Source organism: Hyla sarda, chromosome 4 (assembly GCF_029499605.1).
Source record: "Hyla sarda isolate aHylSar1 chromosome 4, aHylSar1.hap1, whole genome shotgun sequence".
Classification (NCBI taxonomy): Eukaryota; Metazoa; Chordata; class Amphibia; order Anura; family Hylidae; genus Hyla; species Hyla sarda.
In genome coordinates, this window is record NC_079192.1 from 401,245,755 (window position 1) to 401,266,786 (window position 21,032).

Consider the following 21,032-nt stretch of genomic DNA (forward strand, 5'->3'; position numbering starts at 1 on the left):
TTCTTCCCCCCCGTGGTCTGTGCACGGAATAGAAATGCCTTCTTGTAGTGGGAGTTGCGGAGCTCGGTTTAGTCTGACAGCTTGGGATGATCCGGATGCCTTCCAGCCATGGAGCGTCCGCACCAGTGATTCAGCCGGCACACTTATATGTAGGGGGTCATTATGTGATAGATGCATATTATAATCCACGTAAATTACACGTTCTCATCAGGGCTGAGATGTTCTTACATGTCCTACTTTTGCGTGACTTAAAAGTAAAAAAAATGTTTTTGTAAACTTTTCCCATTAAAGGGGTACTCCGCTGCTCAGCGTTTGGAACAAACTGTTACGGACGCTAGAGCAGGCGTCGGGAACTCGTGATGTCATAGCCCGCCCCCTCATGACCACGCCCCACCCCCTCAATGCAAGTCTATGGGAGGGGGCGTGACAGCCGTCACGCCCCCTCCCATAGACTTGCATTGAGGGGGTGGGGCGTGACGTCATGAGGGGGGAGGGCTATGACATCACGAGCTCCCGGCGCCAGCTCCAGCGTTCGAAAAAGCTGGTTCCGAGCGCTGAGCGGGGGGAGTACCCCTGTTAAGTCGACATGGATTTCAACATCTCTGCTTGCTGTTATTCAGTAGGAACCTGTACTGGTTATGTGATGGGACCAAAGTTGCACAGCTTACTGTATAAACCAGCGTTTCCCATCCAATGGGCCTTCAGCTGTTGCAAAACTACAACTCCAGGGGTGGCTGTCCAGGCATGCTTGGAGTTGTAGTTTTGCAATAGCTGGAGGCACACTGGTTGGAAAACACTGGTATAAAACATGTAGCTGTTTCTCTGTCACTTGACTAGGTCAGAAGGAAACACAGGGCTCTGACTGACTGCAAACAGAGATTTAAAAAATGGTTAGAGGGGTACTCCCCTGGAAAATTATTATTATTATTATTTAAATTTTTTTTCTTTTCTTTTTTTTTTCTTTTTAATGAACTGGTGCCAGAAAGCTAAACAGATTAGTAAATTACTTCTAAAAATCTTAATCCTTCCAGGACTTATCAGCTGCTGTATGTTCCAGAGGAAGCTCTTTTCTTTTTGAATTTCTTTTTAGTCTTGTCCACAGTGCTCTCTGTTGACACCTGATGTCCGTATCAGGAACTGTTCAGAGCAGAAGAAAATCCCCATTGCAAACCTATTCTGCTCTGGACAGTTCCTGACACGGACAGCGATGTCAGCAGAGAGCACTGTGGTCAAGACAAGAAAGAAATTCAAAAAGAAAATTTCCTCTGTAGCATACAGCTGCTAAAAAGTACTGGAAGGGTAAAGATTTTTTAATAGAGGTCATTTACAAATCTGTTTTAACTTTCTGGTACCAGTTGATTTAAAAAAAAATAAATAAAAAAAGTTTTCCACCGGAGTACCCCTTTTAAGAATTGACCACAGGTTCTCAAGAAGATTGAGATCTGGGGAGTTTTTTGGCCATGGGCTCTTATCACTTGTGACATGGTCTCCGTCATGCTGGAATAAGCTTTGTTTATCACCAAACTGCTCCTGTATGGTTGTGAGACGTCACTGTATAATGATGTGTAGATGTCCTTCTTTATCCATGGCAGTGTTCATAGGTAAAGTGTCAGCCCACTCCCTTGGAAATGAAAACAACCGCACACATGAATGGACCCAGAGTGCTTGACGCCATGTTAACACATTGACATTTCAGTGCCAAATTCCGCATTGGATTTTGGCACAGAGATTCTGGAGAGTCCCGTTGAATTCAACAGGAATCTGCTAAACTGTGCACACAGCAGAATTTACATGCCCAGCACGGAAATTCCATTTTCCGGGTCTGAAGAAAGAATGAACACGTTCATTCGTTTTGCAAACTCCGCAAGGAATGCATTGCTGTCAGAGACGGCGCTTTCTTGTCTATGAGACGGCGCTTTCTTGTCTATGAGGCGGCGCCGTCTTGTCTAGGAGGGCGGCGCCGTCTTGTCTAGGAGGGCGGCGCCGTCTTGTCTAGGAGGGCGCCGCCGTCTTGTCTAGGAGGGCGCCGCCGTCTTGTCTAGGAGGGCGGCGCCGTCTTGTCTAGGAGGGCGGCGCCGTCTTGTCTAGGAGGGCGGCGCCGTCTTGTCTAGGAGAAGACTATTTCCTGTTTCCATATTATACTGGCACATGAGGACTCCGGAATGTCTGCACAGAGACTTTCTGTGCGGACATTCCAGCCTTACTGTTTGCACGACTCCGGACTCATGGTAGCACTCACCTCTTTATCTCTACAGTCATTCGTGATGTCCCAAACAGTCTAAAAGGGGGGGTTATCCTTACCCGTCCTCTGCACTCCAATCCCTTTACTTCCTGCAGAATGTTCATCTGTCCTTGATTTTTATTTGATTATTTTTTGGGGGGGGGGGATAAAGATGTTTTTTTTTTCCTCTTCTTGACACCAGGCACCTCCCGAAACCTTTGCCACATTGTGCATGCAGGCACTGACACAACTTCTTGCTGCCATTCCTTGGCAATCTCTGCACTGGTGCTGAACGATGCTTATTCTAGCATGATGGAGACCACGTCGCATGGCAAAAGTGATAACTAGAGATGAGCGAACTTACAGTAAATTCGATTCGTCACGAACTTCTCGGCTCGGCAGTTGATGACTTATCCTGCATAAATTAGTTCAGCTTTCAGGTGCTCCCGTGGGCTGGAAAAGGTGGATACAGTCCTAGGAAAGAGTCTCCTATGAATGTATCCACCTTTTCCAGCCCACCGGAGCACCGGAAAGCTGAACTAATTTACGCAGGAAAAGTCATCAACTGCCGAGCCGAGAAGTTCGTGATGAATCGAATTTACTGTAAGTTCGCTCATCTCTAGTGATAACTAAGGGGCTCTGTAAACAAAATATTGAATGTTTGTGCTGGAAAGATCCATAGATATCAATCCCATTAAAGGAGTACCAACCATGATGGGGACCCGGTATTGGCGCGGCTAATGCGTGTGCCTTCATCCTCACTGAGGTCAACGACAGGCCCCCTCCATCTCTATGGGACAAACACCAAGCACAAACACTGCATCTCCGCCTCTCCTATAGAGATACATGGAGGGCCAGGGTCCCGTACAGGAGATCCCCCCCCCCCCGCGATCAGACTCTTATCCCCTAGAGCAGTGGTCTCCAACCTGCGGACCTCCGGATGTTGCAAAACTACAATTCCCAGCATGCCCGGACAGCCGTTGGCATGCTGGGAGTTGTAGTTTTGCAACATTTGGAGGTCCGCAGGTTGGAGACCACTGCTCTAGGGGATAAGAGTGTATGGCTGCAGATCTCCTTTATAATCCTATGGTCAATCCTCAACTCAAAGCACTGACTAGACAAGAATAAGTTGTCACCAGTCAGGAGTCTTTGCATAAACTTGATGGATTTCTTAAAAGTTAAAAAACTTAAGAAATGCTTTCAGTTGTACCTCAGTTAGGCTGCATTCACACCACGTTTTTGGAATACAGTTCCCGTATCAGGTTTTTGATGAAAAACAGATTCCTCAAAACCTGACAAAACTGTATCAGAACGTGTGTACAAATGTTAACCCGTATACAGTTAAAAACCGTATATGGTTTGAAAAATGATGTCCGGTTGCATCCGTTTTTTAAGAAAAAAAAGTATACATTTTTAAAGGGGTTCTCCGGTGCTAAGACATCTTATCCCCTATCCAAAGGATAGGGGATAAGATGCCTCATCGCGGGGGTCCCGCCGCTGGGGACCCCAGTGATCTTGCACGCAGCACCCCGTTATGATCAGTCCCTGGAGCATGTCACGCACCCTCCCATAGGCAGGCATTGAGGGGGGCGGAGCATGATGTCACACGGGGGCGGGGCCGTGGCGTCACAATTCTCCGGCCCCTGTGATCGCCAGTAATCAGACCCGGAGCGAACCTTCTCCGGGAACTGATTATAACGGGGTGCTGCGTGCAAGAACACGGGGGTCCCCAGCGGCGGGACCCCCACTATCAGGCATCTTATCCCCTATCCTTTGGTTTGGGGATAAGATGTCTTAGCGCCGGAGTACCCCTTTTAACTTTTCACTGCATTTTGAATAAAGTTTCACTTGTTTGATTGAAATTCCAGGAAAAAAAACCCTGCAAAGTCAAAAACCAGATGGAACCGTACGCACATACGGTTCTGTACTGTTCCCATTGACTCCCATGTTAAAAAAAATAAAAAAGTATATGTTTTTTTTTTACCCAGACCAAAAACCATGGTAGGCCACGGTTTTCTGTCCGGGGGGAAAAAAAAAGTTAAAAACCGTATGGTTTGAAAAATGGAGACAACCGTATACGCTGCATACAGCTTTGAATTGGAAGTCTATACGTATTTTTTATTTTTTCATTTTATTTTTTTATGAAACCGTATAGCAAAATCGTGGTGTGAATCCACCCTAATATACAAATCTGTTTTTAACTTTCTAGCACCAATTGATAAAAAATTAATAAATAAATAAATATATACACACACACACACACATATATATATATATATATATATATATATATATATATATATATATATATATATATATATATATATAATATTAATTAAATAAATAAAGAATTTTTTCACCGGAGTACCCCTTTAAAGTGTGTTCCTAGGTTGCCGTTGCGTATGCATTATCACTTACCGATTATTATGAAAGCTATATATCTGTTCTGTGTTCCCTCACTAGAGATGAGCGAACTTACAGTAAATTCGATTCGTCACGAACTTCTCAGCTCGGCAGTTGATGTCTTATCCTGCATAAATTTAGTTCAGCTTTCCGGTGCTCCGGTGGGCTGGAAAAGGTGGATACAGTCCTAGGAAAGAGTCTCCTAGGACTGTATCCACCTTTTCCAGCCCACGGGAGCACCTGAAAGCTGAACTGATTTACGCAGGAAAAGTCATCAACTGCCGAGCCGAGAAGTTCGTGACGAATCGAATTTACTGTAAGCTCGCTCATCTCTATCCCTCACCTATCTAGGTAGGACTTGTTCATCCTGAGCTCGCTGGTCCTTATACAGATACAGCAGATGATACAGTGTCAGATTCTATCATTTTGGGCCCAGTATAGCCCTCATTCATTTCTATACGGGAATTGACAGCCCTGCGTCCACCATATCATGATAGCGGTCACACCCTGTCCCAGTCTTCCTCGACCAAGATGCCTCCAGCTGTTGCAAAACTACAATTCCCAGCATGCCCGGACAGCCTTCGGCTGTCCGGGCATGCTGGGAGTTGTAGTTTTGCAACAGCTGGAGGCACCCTGGTTGGGAAACACTGCCCCTTATCCACATGGGCTCTATAAAGGGCACATCTGGACACCCGCAGTACACATAGGTGGTGTTCCTCACATGTGTTTTGCTGATAATCCATCCTAGACAGTAAGCAAGGTGATGCGCTGACCTCTTAAAGGCAAAGCATATGTTATTACGGGTGCCCCGTAGCCACGTGTGGAGTGATATATGACTAGTAATTCATAACTCACTGATGTCAGGGGATCAGCGATGGGATTTCATGTGTTCAGAACACACAGGCAGCTCTGCAGCGTTCCCGTCGTAGTATTCCAGCTCTCTTCTGCCATCTAGAGGAATGCGGAGGGAAGAGCGGCCATGAAATTGTACTGACTTCTCCCTATTACCCTTGTGTATTTTTAGGGCCACATTCATGTACGAACAGTTCCCAGAGCTCATGAACATGCTGTGGACGAGGATGCTGAAAGATAATAAGAAGAACTGGCGCAGAGTTTACAAGGTAAGTGACGCTCACAGGCACGTGGCGCCTTTTTAGCCCAAGTCACACTTGGCATAAATGCTGCAAATATTACCAGCAGATTTGCACAGGTAAAATCTACAGTCGCATTATTTCTGTATAGAAATACAAGCTGGTGTGGATTTTGCAGGTTCGTAGTATACAGATTTTCCCTGCGATTTTTAAAGGGGTTATCCAGGAAAAAATTTATATATATATATATATATATATATATATATATATAAAATATATATATATATATATTTTTTAAATCTATATATATATACATACATACATATATATGTATGTATGTATATATATATAGATTTAAAAAAAATATATAGATAGATAGATAGATATAGATAGATATAGATAAAAAAAAAATATATATATATATGTATATATATATATATATATATATATATATATATATATATATATATATATATATATAAAAAAAAAATATATATATATAAATATATATATATATCTATCTATCTCTATCTCAACTGGCTCCAGAAAGCTAAACAGATTTGAAAATTAAAAACAAAAGGAAAAATAGCCAGCACAACAACCTAATACACAGGTGCCCGCTGCTGTGGCAAATACAAAATGTACAAAAAAAGGAAAGTTGCAACAGCACTCTTCGTCAAAAAATGGAGGCTCTTAGCGCACTTTTTGATCAAAATGTGTCCCCCCATCCACCACGCGGAGGTGGCCTCATATCGGATGGGACCCTAACATGATAACTCACCTCTGCTGTGCATATAGCCTCTGACTGTGTGACATGTTGGGGTAAAGAGGATATTTCAGTGAGGAAAAAAATATTTCAGTGAGGAAAAAAATATTAATGTGCAGGAAAGATTTTTTCATAAAAAAAAAATTTTTAAGGAAGGATTTTTTTCATGTATATGATTCTGTACAATAAAAAATATCAATGTACAATAACCCTCTGAGTGGTGGACTCTCCTCAAAGCAATATAAATCATAACTTAATGTTGTACGGTGAGGTCCCGTCCAGCATGTCACTTGTCGTCCTAGGAAAAAAAGGGGAAATAAGAGGGAAAAGGGAGAGAAAAAAAACACATTAATTTTCTCAGTCACAATGGTAATCTTATCCTAAACGGGAGAGAAGACACAGATAACATTCAGAATTCAGGCATTATAGATTTGAGGTGTCACTGTAAAATCAACTATATATATATATATATATATATTATAAAAAAAAGTTTTTTCCTGGATAACCCCTTTAACTACATGTGTCTCCATCCGAACAGGTTGGATGTTTTTTTCTATTGGGCTTTTAAAGGGGTTCTCCAGTGGAAAACATTTTTTTTTTTTAATTTTATTTATTTTTTTACATCAACCGGTGGCAGAAAGTTAAACAGATTTGTAAATTAATTCTATTTAAAAAATCTTAATCCTTCCAGTACTTATCAGCTGCTTTATGCTCCAGAGGAAGTTCTTTTCTTCTTGCATTTCCTTTCTGTCTGCCCACAGTGCTCTCTCCTGACACCTCTGTCCATTTTAGGAACTGTCCCATAACAAACCTCTCCTGCTCTGGACAGTTCCTGTCATAGACAGAGGTGTCAGCAGAGAGCACTGTGGGCAGACTGGAATGAACTTCACAACTTCCTGTGGAGCATACAGCAGCTGATACATGCTGGAAGGATCTAATTTTTTAATTAAAGTCATTTACAAATCTGTATAACTTTCTGGCACCAGTTGATGTGAAAACATTGTTTTTCCTCTGAAATACTCTTTTGAAGTCATTGGGCTTCCTATTAAGGGGTATTCCGATCTGGACATTTATGACACTTTCAAGGATGTGCCACAAATGTCTGCTAGAAGCAGGTCCCACACCTTCCTCGAGATAACATCGCTACACTGTTTACACAACTCCCATTAACCTCCAAATGCTGCATTAAAGGGGTACTCCGGTGGAAACCTTTTTTTTTTTTTTTTTTTTTTGGTGCCAGAAAGTTTAAACAGAATTGTAAATTACTTCTATTAAAAAAATCTTAATCATTCCAGTACTTATTAGCGGCTGTATTCTACAGAGGAAATGCTTTTCTTTTTGAATAGTTATTTTCTGTCACGCCCACAGTGCTCTCTGCTGACCTCTGATGTCCATTTTAGGAACTGTCCAGAGCAGCATAGGTTTGCTATGGGGATTTTCTCCTGCTCTGGACAGTTCCTAAAATGGACAGCAGAGTTCAGCAGAGAGCACTGTGGTCGTGACAGAAGAGAAATCCAAAAAGAAAAGCATTTTCTCTGTAGTATACAGCCGCTAATATGTACTGGAAGGATTAAGACTTTTTAATAGAAGTAATTTACAAATCTGTTAAACTTTTTCGCACCAGTTGATTAAAATAATAAATAAATATATACCTCCCCCATGGTCAAAAACAGGCTGGAGAGGGTTGGGGAACCCTTGATGTCGAGATAGGTGTGGGTCCCAGAGTTAAGGCATTTATGGTATATCCCATGGATAGCCATCAGTGTAAATGTCCTATTTCTTCCACACCCCTTTAGTCTTTCCAGTAGGCAAATGGTGCATATAGTACTACAGTATTACATAACACCCATTGATTCCGGGGTACGGTCATATACGACACGGCTCAGCAATGTACAAAGGCGCTATTAGGAATAAAGATAAATAAAATAAATCCTCCCACCCCCGCCAGCCATTAACCTGCCGTCTCATCAGTATTGCTGAGCTCCTGTCAGTCGTAAATCCACACACACCTTGTATTCTCTCCTTTTAATCTTCCGCGTCGGCGATTGCCTCCTTAATCCCACCAGCCTGTATTGATCCTGCGGAGTGGCGTCACCACTCGCTTTATAGTTACAGTATACAACTCTTTGTAGCATAATTTATGCCTTGGTTGCAGAGCTTGCTTTGCATTGTGGGAGCGCTGCAGTTGACATAGTGGAATATGTTGCCTTACCCCCCCCCCCTTCTGTGTACATATTAAATAATTCTGCTCGACGCTGCGTTGCTGTATATTATAGCCGCACATGCTCTGCAGTTTGATGTATGTTCCCCGGCAGATGATGCTGCGCTCAGGGTGACGGGAAGCAGGAGGTTGCGGAAGGCAGCCTGCAGGGTGCACAGCACGCTCTCTCCCTGCGCTCCCCCGAGAGCCGTAGCGTTAATATTTAATGCCCTCACACACTCACTAGTTATACATCCAGCCTCTCTTCTGAGGATTAGCTGCCGGGCTCGTCCAGGCTCTCTCCTTTTATTACTAACATTCCCTACTGTTTTTTTTTTTTTTTTTTTATTTATAATTTTTTTTTTTTTGTTCCTTTTTTTTATTTTTTATTTATTTCCTCTTCTGCAACTAAATGTCTGTTTCAATAATCTGTATTTGGGAGACGAGGACTGACAGGAAGGGACTTTGAATTCTGGTATCTTGTATTGCGTTGTGCACCCACCCCACAAGATCAAGGATCCTTAAAGGGGTACTCCGGCGCTAAGACATCTTATCTCCTATCCAAAGGATAGGGAATAAGATGCCTGATCGCCGGGGTCCCGCCGTTAGAATCGGTCCCCGGAGCGTGTACGCTCCGGGTCTGATTACTGGTGATCACGGGGAGAGGGCATAGTGACGTCACGGCTCTGCCCCCGTGTGACATCATGCTCCGCCCCCTCAATGCAAGCCTATGGGAGGGGGTGTGACAGCATGATGGGGGCGGAGCGTGATTTCACTATGCTCCCTCCTCGTGGTCGAGATGGACTCAGCCTGAGGACCTCCAGCGGTTCCGGAAGGTGGGTGCTGCATAGTAGATCGCGGGGGTCCCCCTGACATCTTTTCCCACCGGAGGACCCCTTTAAGTGCACTTCCCTGTATTGAGTTTCCCCGGCACCGCCTCTCAGCTATGATTGACAGCTGTAGTTTCCAATCAAGACACCTCTAGAGCAGTGTTTACCCAACTAGGGTGCCTCCAGATGTTGCAAAACTGCAACTCCCAGCATGCCTGGACAGCCTTTGGCTGTCCAGGCATTCTGGGAGTTGTAGTTTTGCAACACCTGGAGGCACCGTGGTTGGGAAACACTGGTCTAGACCAATCAGTCAAAACTTAAAGAAGGGACAGGAAAAGCCCTCAATACATAGTTCAGGGCACCTAACCAGAAAAGCCTGCCTCCTTGGCACTTGCCGTGTCAGCCACCACCACAGCAAGTGTCCAGCAGGTGGCTCTTTTTGGAAGATGCACCACCTTGTATTGACTTTTTACTCGACGACTCCTCCTCAGCTATGATTGACAGTTGTAGTATCCAATCAGGACACCTCTAGAGCAGTCAGTCATAGCTGAGAGAAGGACCAGGGGAAGCTCTCAGTACAGAGAGTTCATGGCACCTAACCAGAAAAGCCTGCCTCTCTGGCACTTTCCGTGGCAGCAGCCTGTAAATCAAACATCTTTTTTCAAACATGCAGGTTGTAGGACCAAAACAACTAGTATCATTCCACTCTGGTTTTGCAACATCTGGAGGGCAACAGGTTGAAGATCAGTGGGTTAACCCTTTAACATGGGTTTCCATCAACATCTGATTAGCGGGGGAGTCTTCTACTAAACAGCTTATCTGAGGGGCTGCAGGAGTCCCTGTTTACCAGAAACAGTGCTATAAGTTTGGTAGTGGCTGTACCTGGTACTACAACGAAGATCAGCTCAGTCCCATTCGAGTGAACAGAACTGGGCTGCAGTACCATGTGCAGTTATCTTTAACCCCTTAATGACCAAGCCCATTTTCACCTTAAGGACCAGGCCAATTTTATTTTTGCATTTTTGTTTTTTCCTCCTCGCCTTCTAAAATCCATAACTCTTTTTTATATTTCCATCTACAGACCCATATAAGGGCTTGTTTTTTTGCATCACCAATTGGACTTTGTAATGAAACCTCTCATTTTACCATAAAATGTACGGCAAACCCCAAAAAAATTAAGGGAGGAAATTTAAATTAAAATCAAAATTTTGCACATTTTGGAGGGGTTCATTTTCACACTGTCCAATTTACGGTAAAAAATGACGTGTTCTTTATTCTGTGCTCAATACAATAAAAATGATACACATGGCTAGATACTTTTATATTTTTGTATCGCTTAAAAAAATCTAAAACTTTTTGTACAAAATCAGTAATCTAAAATCGCCCTATTTTGACCACCTATAACTTTTAAATTTTTCCGTATATAGGGCGGTATGAGGGCTCATTTTTTGCGCCGTCATCTGTACTTTTTTTTAGTTACAACATTTGCATATATAAAACTTTTAGATAATTTTATTTTTTTTATAAAATGTGACAGAAAAGCAGCATTTTTGGACTTTTTTTATTTTTTACGTTTACGCTATTCACTGTACGGGATCATTAACATATTTTGATCGGACATTTACGCACGCGGCAATACAAAATATGTTTATTAAAAAAAAAATTTACACATTTTGGGGGTAAAATGGGAAAAACTGACAATTTTCATTTTTATTGGGGGAGGGGATTTTTCACTTTTTTTTTTTACTTTTTTTTTTTACATTTTTCAACTTTTTTTTTTAACACTTATGTCCCCATAGGGGACTATCTATAGAAATCCTTTGATTGCTAATACTGTGCAGTGCTATGTATAGGACACAGCACTGATCAGTATTATCAGTGATCTTCTGCTCTGGTCTGCTCGATCACAGTCCAGAGCAGAAGACCCCGGGAGACGGCCGGAGCCAGGTGAGGGGATCTCCGGCCGCCATGCTGGATGATCGGATCGCCGCGGCAGCGCTGCGAGCGATCCGATCATCCAATCAAAGTACCGCAATGCCGCAGATGCCGTGATCTGTATTGATCACGGCATCTGAGGGGTTAATGGACATTTTGCGCGATTGCGGATGTCGGCCATTACGGGTGGGTCCCCTGCTGCTGCTAGCAGCCGGAACCTGCCGTGTATGACGCGAGCACCGTTCCGATGCTCGCGGTTATACACAGGACGTAAATGTACGTCCTGGGGCGGGAAGTCCCGCCAAACCAGGACGTACATTTACGTCCATGGTCGTTAAGGGGTTAAAGGGGTACACCGATAAAAAAACATTTTAGGAACTGTCCAGAGCAGCATATTTTTGCTATGGGGATTTTCTCCTACTTAAAATGGACAGAGATGTCAGCTGAGAGCTCTGTGCTCATGATGTCAGCAGAGAGCTCTGTGGGGCCCCCTGCGATCTCCTGTACGGGGCCCCGGCAGTCCGCAGGAAGGGGGCGTGTTGACCACCGCACATAGTGGTGGCTGACACGCCCCCTCAATACAACTCTATGGCAGAGCTGGAGCGATAGCCATGTATTGAGGGGGCGTGTCAGCCGCCGCTTTGTGCGGTGGTCAACACGTGCTATCTGGCCAGCGAGCCGGGGCCCCGTACAAAGAGATTGCGGGGGGCCCCGGTGGTTGGACTTCCCGCGATCTGACACCTATCCTTAGGATAGGGAATACGTTTTTCACCACTGGATTACCCCTTTAATCCTTCCAGTACTTTTTAGCAGCTGTATACTACAGAGGAAATGCTTTTCTTTTTGCATTTCTTTTCTTTCACGACCACAGTGCTCTCTGCTGACACCTCTGTCCATTTTAGGAACAATTCCCCATAGCAAACCTATTCTACTCTGGACAGTTCCTAAAATGGACAGAGGTGTCAGCAGAGAGCACTGTGGACAAGACAAAAAAGAAATTCAAAAAGAAAAGAATTTCCTCTGTAGCATACAGCTGCTAAAAAGTACTGGAAGGACAAAGATTTTTTTTTTTTATAGAAGTAATTTACAAATCTGTTAAACTTTCTGGCAGCAGTTGATAAAAAAAAATAATAATAATGAATTCATTAAGTTTTCCACCGGTGTACCCCTTTAAGCAGTGCTCTCCAAACTGCAGCCCTCCACATGTTACAAAACTACAACTCCCAGCATGCCCGGACAGCCAACGGCTGTCCGGGCATACTGGGAGTTGTAGTTTTGCAACATCTGGAGGGCTGCAGTTAGGAGACCACTTGCCTTAGGATGTCGCTACACCATGCGGCACTGTGTAGCGGCTGAAAATTGCGCCAAATACGTAAGTCTTTCTAACTGCACCTTTATTGCAGTGCCGCCATAAACAGTCAGTCAATTTGAAAATGGCGCCGATTTGTGGTGCTACGCGTAATCTTATCCCTCCAGTAAACCACATCTGACGAAGGCGGTAGGTGCTGCTAAGTAAACCTCTCCCGGAGTACCCCTTTAAGATTTGACAGACTGGATCCATGTCCAGTAGGTATGAGAAGGGGACAAGTTTCCATAGTGGATGCTGTTGATACAAGTATCGTCTTGTCCATCCTGCTCCATAACTCACCGGTATCCCTGTTTATAATGGCAGAGGATCTGTCATGGAGAGAAGCCTGTTAAATAACTTACATATGGAAAACTATATGAAAAATGTCTTTGTGCGTCTGTGACATTCCTCGGGCTGACCTCTGTGTAGACGCCTCTCTGCCGACCTCTCCTGCGCCGCCGCCGTGAGACGACTTAAATCCCTTTTTGCCATCTGTGAGTATCGAGCCATTCTTCATCCCATCTGTATGTTGATTATTAAGCACAATTGAGCACATGCTCCGACTCCGATCCCCCCACACTTGTCTCCAGTCATGTGCACTTCCATTTGGTAGAAGAGTCAATTGGAAGCATGACCCGCTCCATAATTCACATTTAATGGCTTCTCTGTCTTTGTCCCATATGCTTAACGCCGGCGAATCCCACAGAATATGCAATTATGGCTCTGCTTTTTTTTGGGACGAGTAAAATCAAATCTACAAAGTAAGAAAGCGTTTTTCATTAGAGCCTTTAAAGAGGTACTCCGGTGAAAACCTTTTTTCTTTTAAATCAACTGGTGGCAGAAAGTTAAACATATTTGTAAATTACTTCTATTAAAAAATCTTAATCCTTCCTGTACTTATTAGCTGCTGAATACTACAGAGGAAATTCTTTTCTTTTTGGAATGCTCTCTGATGACATCACGAACACGGTTCTCTCTGCTGACGTTATAATAATAATAATAATCATAATAATAATAATAATAATAATAAAAGCTTTATTTATTGTTGTCCTTAGTGGGATTTGAACCCAAGTCCCCAGCACTGCAAGGCAGCAGTGCTAACCACTGAGCCACCATGCTGCCCTTAGCATACATCTGCTATGCATGGCTGCTAAAATGGACAAAGATGTCTGCAGATGTCATCAGTGGACAGTGATGTCATCAGTGTTCCAAAAAGAAAGGAATTTCTTCTGTAGCATTCAGCAGCTAATAAGTACTGGAAGGATTAAGATTTTTTAATAGAGGTAATTTACAAATATGTTTAACTTTCTGCCACCAGTTGATTTAAAAGAAAAAAGGCTTTCACCGGAGTACCCCTTTAACTACCAAAGCGCTGTCTGAGGATGAGGAGTATACAGCGATGAACCAAGAAAGAGATGACTTTGTTATAGTAGTGTCTGTTAGAAACCGAAGGAACAGCGCCATTCTTGTCTATGGGCTGCGTGTGGTATTGCAGCTTATTTCCAAATCCAAATTATTTCCATATATTGCTCACTAACATACCCTCCGCCTAATTAATACCTAAAGGGGTACTCCGCTGCTCAGCGTATGGAACTAAATGTTTCGAATGCTTAGTCGGGAGCTTGTGACGTCATAGCTCCGCCCCTCATGATGTCACGCCCCACCCCCTCAATGCAAGTCTATGGGAGGGGGCATGACTGCCGTCACGCCCCCTCCTATAGACTTGCATTGAGGGGGTGGGGTGTGACATCATGAGGGGGCGGAGCTATGACGTCACGAGCTCCCGGCGCCAACTCCAGGGTCCGGAACAGTTTGTTCCAAACGCTGAGCAGCGGAGTACCCCTTTAACAATCTGAACAGGGAGTGCATAATTGTGTAGTATGAATGGGGACCCACAATGTTTAAAAGTTCTTTTTCTAGAAGAAGGGCACTTTAAATCGCACCTGTCATATCACAGAAATAAGTAATGCTTCTATGTTACTCACCGGGTCATGCAGGGACTTTACTCGTGTTTTTCTGTATTTGGCTCTCAAATCCCTCTGTTCTGCGGCTCACTCATTCTGACATCCACTGCTCAGGAAGCACTGGTCCCACCTCACTCACCATGCATTCACTTCCTCCCTGAGTCTGCTTTGCTGTGCAGTGTTGGGTCACTTCATCCAGTCACTGCAGGCTCCTCTGTAACCCCTCCTCTCTGGTTTCATGCTGCACTCTGATAGGACAGGAGTGAGTACAGTGGAGTGCTAATCCCACCCTCACCTTCAGATTTTGTCTCAGCCTGTTCTTCAGCTGGGACAAAGATGATGCTGCAGCCGGACAGAATTATGTTCTGGTTGGTATGGGGACTCCTAGTGGTCTTTTTTTATTTATTTTTATTTTATTTTTTTATAAGCCATGAAGGAGAACTTTTTTTATGAAGGATATTAGAAAGGTTAAAGGGGTATTCCAGGCAAAAACTTTTTTCTTATATATCAACTGGCTCCGGAAAGTTAAACAGATTTGTAAATTACTTCTATTAAAAATCTTAATCCTTCCAATAGTTATTAGCTTCTGAAGTTTTCTGTCTAACTGCTCAATGATGATGTCACGTCCCGGGAGCTGTGCATGATGGGAGAATATCCCCGTAGGAGCTGGACAGCTCCCGGGACGTGAGTCATCAGAAAGCAGTTAGACAGAAAACGGCAACTCAACTTCAGAAGCTAATAACTATTGGAAGGGATGAGATTTTTTAATAGAAGTAATTTACAAATCTGTTTAACTTTCTGGAGCCAGTTGATATGTATAAAAAAAAAAAGTTTTGGCCTGGAATACCCCTTTAATGTTTTGCCAAGATGTACAACATATAAAAAGTTTTTGATTTTGACAGTGACCATGTAAAGAAAGAAGAGCTTTGACTTTAGGTCCTGCTCCAGCAAAGACTGAATCAAAGTCCTTTTCAGCTGGATGCCAGGCACAGAAAGTAGTCCCCAAATGTATGACTTCCGGAGCTTAGAAGAAGAAGTTGTTAGTAGCGACTGATTTGACTCGGTTGGACATCTCATAGTTCTCTTGTCATAACGGGGATACCTTAATACATCGGGGTCTCCAGGGTTTTGGGTAGGGCTGAAAACGTCACAGTTGATCTAGGCCTATGATAAAAAATAGTTTTCTGGGGATAGAACATTGATCCAGGAATTTATTCTGATGCCATATTGCAGTCATAAAGGATTTTTTCCTGTCATGGGGCAATAGGCATCATCCTCTTGGGGGGGGGGGGGGGGTTGCCTTCCTCTGGATCAACACAGTACGGTTGTAGGTTGAACTTAATGGACTCTTATGTTTTCCAACCTTATAAACTATGTACCAGCTCTCTTATAGTATTGGATAAGTATTCCAATCCGTTCTCCAGGAAGAAGACATTTCTTAGTACTACCTATAGCTCTTTGTCCAACCCATGTAAGAGCCTTGAAACACCACTAGAGTATTAGCCACATTAGGCTGCATTCACACTATGGATGCCGGATCTGGCTGGGGGAGGGGAAAACCAGGCGCTCCCGTACCCCAGCCGGACCGGCTCTGAAATCCATTTACTTTAATGAGTCGACTCTGGTTGACTCATTTCTTCCTCGTATCCGTTTTCGTGACCGGACCTAAAACCGTATTATACTACGGTTTAAGGTCCGGTCACAAAACCTGATACAGGGCAGAAATGAGCCACTGTTTGACTCCAGTCGGCTCATTAAAGTGAATGGATTTCAGCGCCGGTCCGGCTGGGGTACGGGAGCGCCCGGTTTTCCTCTCCCCTAGCCGGATCAGGCAATTGTGGTGTGAATACCCCCTTACAGAAGACACCCATCTGTGTACAGGTGTGTTCGGGTTCTCTTCTATAGTCAGTACAGAGCAGGGAGCTGGTTGGTTAGTGCCTTTTACACTCATAGCATAGTACTCACTGAGGAGGACCAGCTGGTATATAGACTTACAGGCAATGCTCCTTGGGAACAGAGTATGCAAATAAGGTATATCTAATTAGAACCAGTTTCTCACAGAAAGGAATCCCTTTTTTTTTTTTCTAGCCAACCAGCACCCTGCTCTGTAGTGACGAGAGGCAAAGACCCCAAAACACTTGTCTATCCATTGTTGCCTGGTTTGACTGGTTTTATTGAAAGAGCTTTATTGACCTTTAGTCGTCATTACAAGTCATAAAATAAATTCCAATCATACAAAGCATGACAGTATAATATACAGCACAGGTTGCCTAAGCTATGCACCGTACCACATGCTACACTAACATTCCGCTCCATCACTCATTTTAAAAGAAACAAAGTCAAACCACAATACATTAGCTATGGTTGATATCAAAGAAATGTTTCAAGGCTTTTTTACAAGTTGGGCAATGACTTACCGTATTTTTCGCCGTATAAGACGCACTTTTTCTTCCCCAAAACTGGGGGGAAAAAGTCGGTGCGTCTTATACGGCGAATACACCCCTATCGCAGCGGTCCCTGTGGCCATCAATGGCCGGGACCCGCGGCTAATACAGGACATCACCGACCGCCGCGTCTGAAGGGAAAGTGACACTAACCCGGCTGTTCAGTCGGGCTGTTCGGGATCGCCGTGATTTCACCGCGGCGGTCCCGAACAGCCCGACTGAATAGCCGGGTTAGTGCTTACAGGACACCGGGAGGGACCTTACCTGCCTCCTCGGTGTCTTCTCCGTTCAGGGATCCCCTGTATGGCCGGCGCTCTCCTTCCTCGTCGTCACGTACGTGCGTCGGCGTGCGTAACGACGTGATGGCGGCGACGGAGAGCGAGGATACCCGGCCAGCAGCAGAGACGTTCCGGAGCGACGGGGACACGGCGACAGCGATGGAGCGACATCCAGGGCAGCGGTGACGGGTCCGGAGCGGCGGGGAAACGTGAGTATTACCTCCTATGCAGTGGTCTTCAATCTGCGGACCTCCAGATGTTGCAAAATTACAACTCCCAGCATGCCCGGACAGCCAACGGCTGTCTGGGCATGCTGGGAGTTGTAGTTTTGCAACATCTGGCGTTCCGCAGGTTGAAGACCACTATTGGGTTCAAAATCTTGAATTTTTTAGATTTTGCACCTAAAAATTGGGTGCGTCTTATACGCCGGTGCGTCCTATAGGGCAAAAAATACGGTACATGGTAGCTACCTATAGGTGGCACAAGAGAATCAAATTTCTTTCTTGTGGAGGATAGCTAATTTGCATATAACTTTTTCCTATGGAGCCTTACTTATAAGTCACCATAAGCCAAAAGGGTCTATTGAATAAAAAGCAGCGCACCCCTTAAAATTGAGAGCGGGAAGCATTGTCTGGTATTCCACCAAGAATTTTTATTGTTACAGTGGGCACTAGAGATGAGCCAACTTACAGTAAATTCGATTCGTCAGAACTTCTCGGCTCGGCAGTTGATGACTTATCCTGCATAAATTAGTTCAGCTTTCCGGTGCTCTGGTGGGCTGGAAAAGGTGGATACAGTCCTAGGAGACTCTTTCCTAGGAATGTATCCACCTTTTCCAGCCCACCGGAGCACCGGAAAGCTGAACTAATTTACGCAGGAAAAGTCATCAACTGCCGAGCCGAGAAGTTTGTGGCGAATCAAATTTACTGTAAGTTCGCTCATCTCTAGTGGACACCTTCTAAATGCCTCTTCATGTTAAATGTGAATGAACAAGTGAATGAATTGCAGCCACCCTTATACTCGGCCTCTGCTCCATGCATTCTCTATGGGGCTTTCGAGCATTGCCTATTCAGAAGACAGTCATAGTTAAGCATGCACAATGCTGCTACTGTCAAGACAATGGACGTTCGTGATCATTGGTGGACCCCCTCCACCACCAATCAGATTTTATCCCCTATCCCAGTATTTCCCAACCAGGGTGCCTCCAGCTGTTGCAAAACTACAACTCCCAGCATGCCCTGACAGCCTTCGGCCTGTAGTTTTGCAACAGCTGCAGCCTCACTCATAGGAAAACACTGGCATCCACTGTATAGGGAATACAAGTGAATGAATTGCAGCCACCCTTATGCTCGGCCTCTGCTCCATGCATTCTCTATGGGGCTTACGAGCATTGCCTGTTCGGAAGACAGTCATAGTTAAGCACGCACAATGCTGCTACTGTCAGACAATTGACGTTCGTGAACATTGGTGGACCCCCCACCCCCACTGATCAGCTTGTTATCCCCTATCCCAGTGTTTCCCAACCAGTGTGCCTCCAGCTGTTGCAAAACTACAACTCCCAGTATGCCCGGACAGCAGTTGGCTGGTTGATTTTTTTTTTTTTTTTTTTTTTTTAAACACCACCCCTGTCCTCAGGTTTTGTGTTATTTCATCTCATTCTGTTGAAGTGGCAAGTTGTAATACCACACACAACCTGAGGACAGGCGTGGCACTGTTTCCAGAAGAAATTAGCTCAGTTTTTCTATTTCAAAGCAATACTATATTAGTTTGATGTTCTCCTACAGCCTATATGTAAAACCATGCTTATCACGTTTTTAGTTTTCATTGTATGCTGACATTTGTCATCTCTTGTATAATCTTCTTCGGTTCCTGGCAGACAGAGGTGTATCTTGTATCTTCTGGGCCCGAATACAAAATCTACAATGAGGCCCTATGCTCTATTTGGGAAAACTGCCCTCTAAGGGGGCAGATGTTCCTTGCAGGCCCCATAAGAGAGCCTGGGGGGGTCTGGGGCTGAGCCATTGCCAAAATTCAGATGCTATGTCAGTGTTTCCCAACCAGGGTTCCTCCAGCTGTTACAAAACTACAACTCCCAGCATGCCCGGACAGTTTTTGCTAGGAGTTGTAGTTTTGGCACACCCTGGTTGACCTACGTCCTGTCCTAATAATAGGGGCGCAGGTGAAACTTTGAAAAAAACCTGATGCTTACCTAGCCCTGATCCCCATAGGTCTGCCGCAGATCCCGTTCTCCTCCATGTGGTCTCTGTGTCTTTTCTGGGCTCCCGATGAGCAACTGGTTCCAGGACGTTTCCCGCTCCGCAAATCAGTGGCCACATCGATGTCATGTGTCAGGTCAGTGATTGGCTGAGAAAGAAGGTCCTGTAAATCCCACGGGACACCGGTCTGCATGGAGGAGATTGGGATCTGCAGAAGACCTACGGGGGATCGGGGCTAGGTAAGCATCCCCCGAGCCCCAGCACACCATTAACGCCTTAACGACCACGGACGTAAATGTACGTCCTGGTTTGGCAGGACTTCCCGCACCAGGATGTACATTTATGTCCTGTGTATGACCGCGAGCATCGGAGCGGTGCTCGCGTCATACACGGCAGGTTCCGGCTGCTAGCAGCAGCCGGGGACCCGCCGGTATTGGCCGACATCCGCGATCGCGCGAATGTCTGCCATTAACCCCTCAGATGCCGTGATCAATACAGATCCGCATGGCGGCCGGAGGTCCCCTCACCTGGCTTCGGCCGTCTCCCGGGGTCTTCTGCTCTGGTCTGAGATCGAGCAGACCAGAGCAGAAGATCACCGATAATACTGATCAGTGCTGTGTCCTATACATAGCACTGAACAGTATTAGCAATCAAAGGATTGCTATAGATAGTCCCCTATGGGGACATAAAAAGTGTAAAATAAAAGTTGAAAAATGTAAAAAAAAAAAAAAAAAAATTAATAGTGAAAATTCCCCTCCCCCAATAAAAATAAAAATTGTCCGTTTTTCCCATTTTACCACCAAAAAGCATAATTTTTTTAAATATACATATTTGGTATCTCCGCGTGCGCAAATGTCCGTACTATCCAAATATAATGTTAATGATCCTGTATGGTGAATGGCGTAAACTTAGAAAATTAAAGTCCAAAAATGCAGCTTTTTTGTCATGTTTTATTTTAAAAAAATTAATAAAAAATGATCTAAAAGTTTCATATACGCAAATGTGGTATCGATAAAAAGTACACATGACGGCGCAAAAAATGAGCCCTCATACCGCCCTATATACGGAAAAATGAAAAAGTTATAGGTGGTCAAAATGGGGCGATTTTAGATTACTGATTTTGTACAAAAAGTTTTATTTTTTTTTATTTTTTTTAAGCGGCACAAAAATATAAAAGTTTCTAGCCATGGGTATCATTGTAATCATATTGACCCACAGAATAAAGAACACACGTCATTTTTACCATAAAGTGTATAGTGTGAAAACAAAACCCTTCAAAATGCGCAAAATTGTGGTTTTCATTTAAATTTCCTCCCTAAAAAAAAAATTTTTTTGG

At 44.1% G+C, this 21,032-nt stretch overlaps 1 protein-coding gene across 1 annotated transcript in view; it reads left to right on the forward strand.

Annotated features, from left to right (window-relative positions):
* Positions 1-21,032, forward strand: part of CLINT1 (clathrin interactor 1) — a 107,877-nt gene that overhangs the window by 55,617 nt on the left and 31,228 nt on the right. Inside the window, exon 3 of the mRNA XM_056517350.1 lies at positions 5,649-5,745. Coding sequence (XP_056373325.1) covers positions 5,649-5,745 — 97 coding nt within the window. The remainder of the gene's footprint in view (positions 1-5,648; positions 5,746-21,032) is intronic.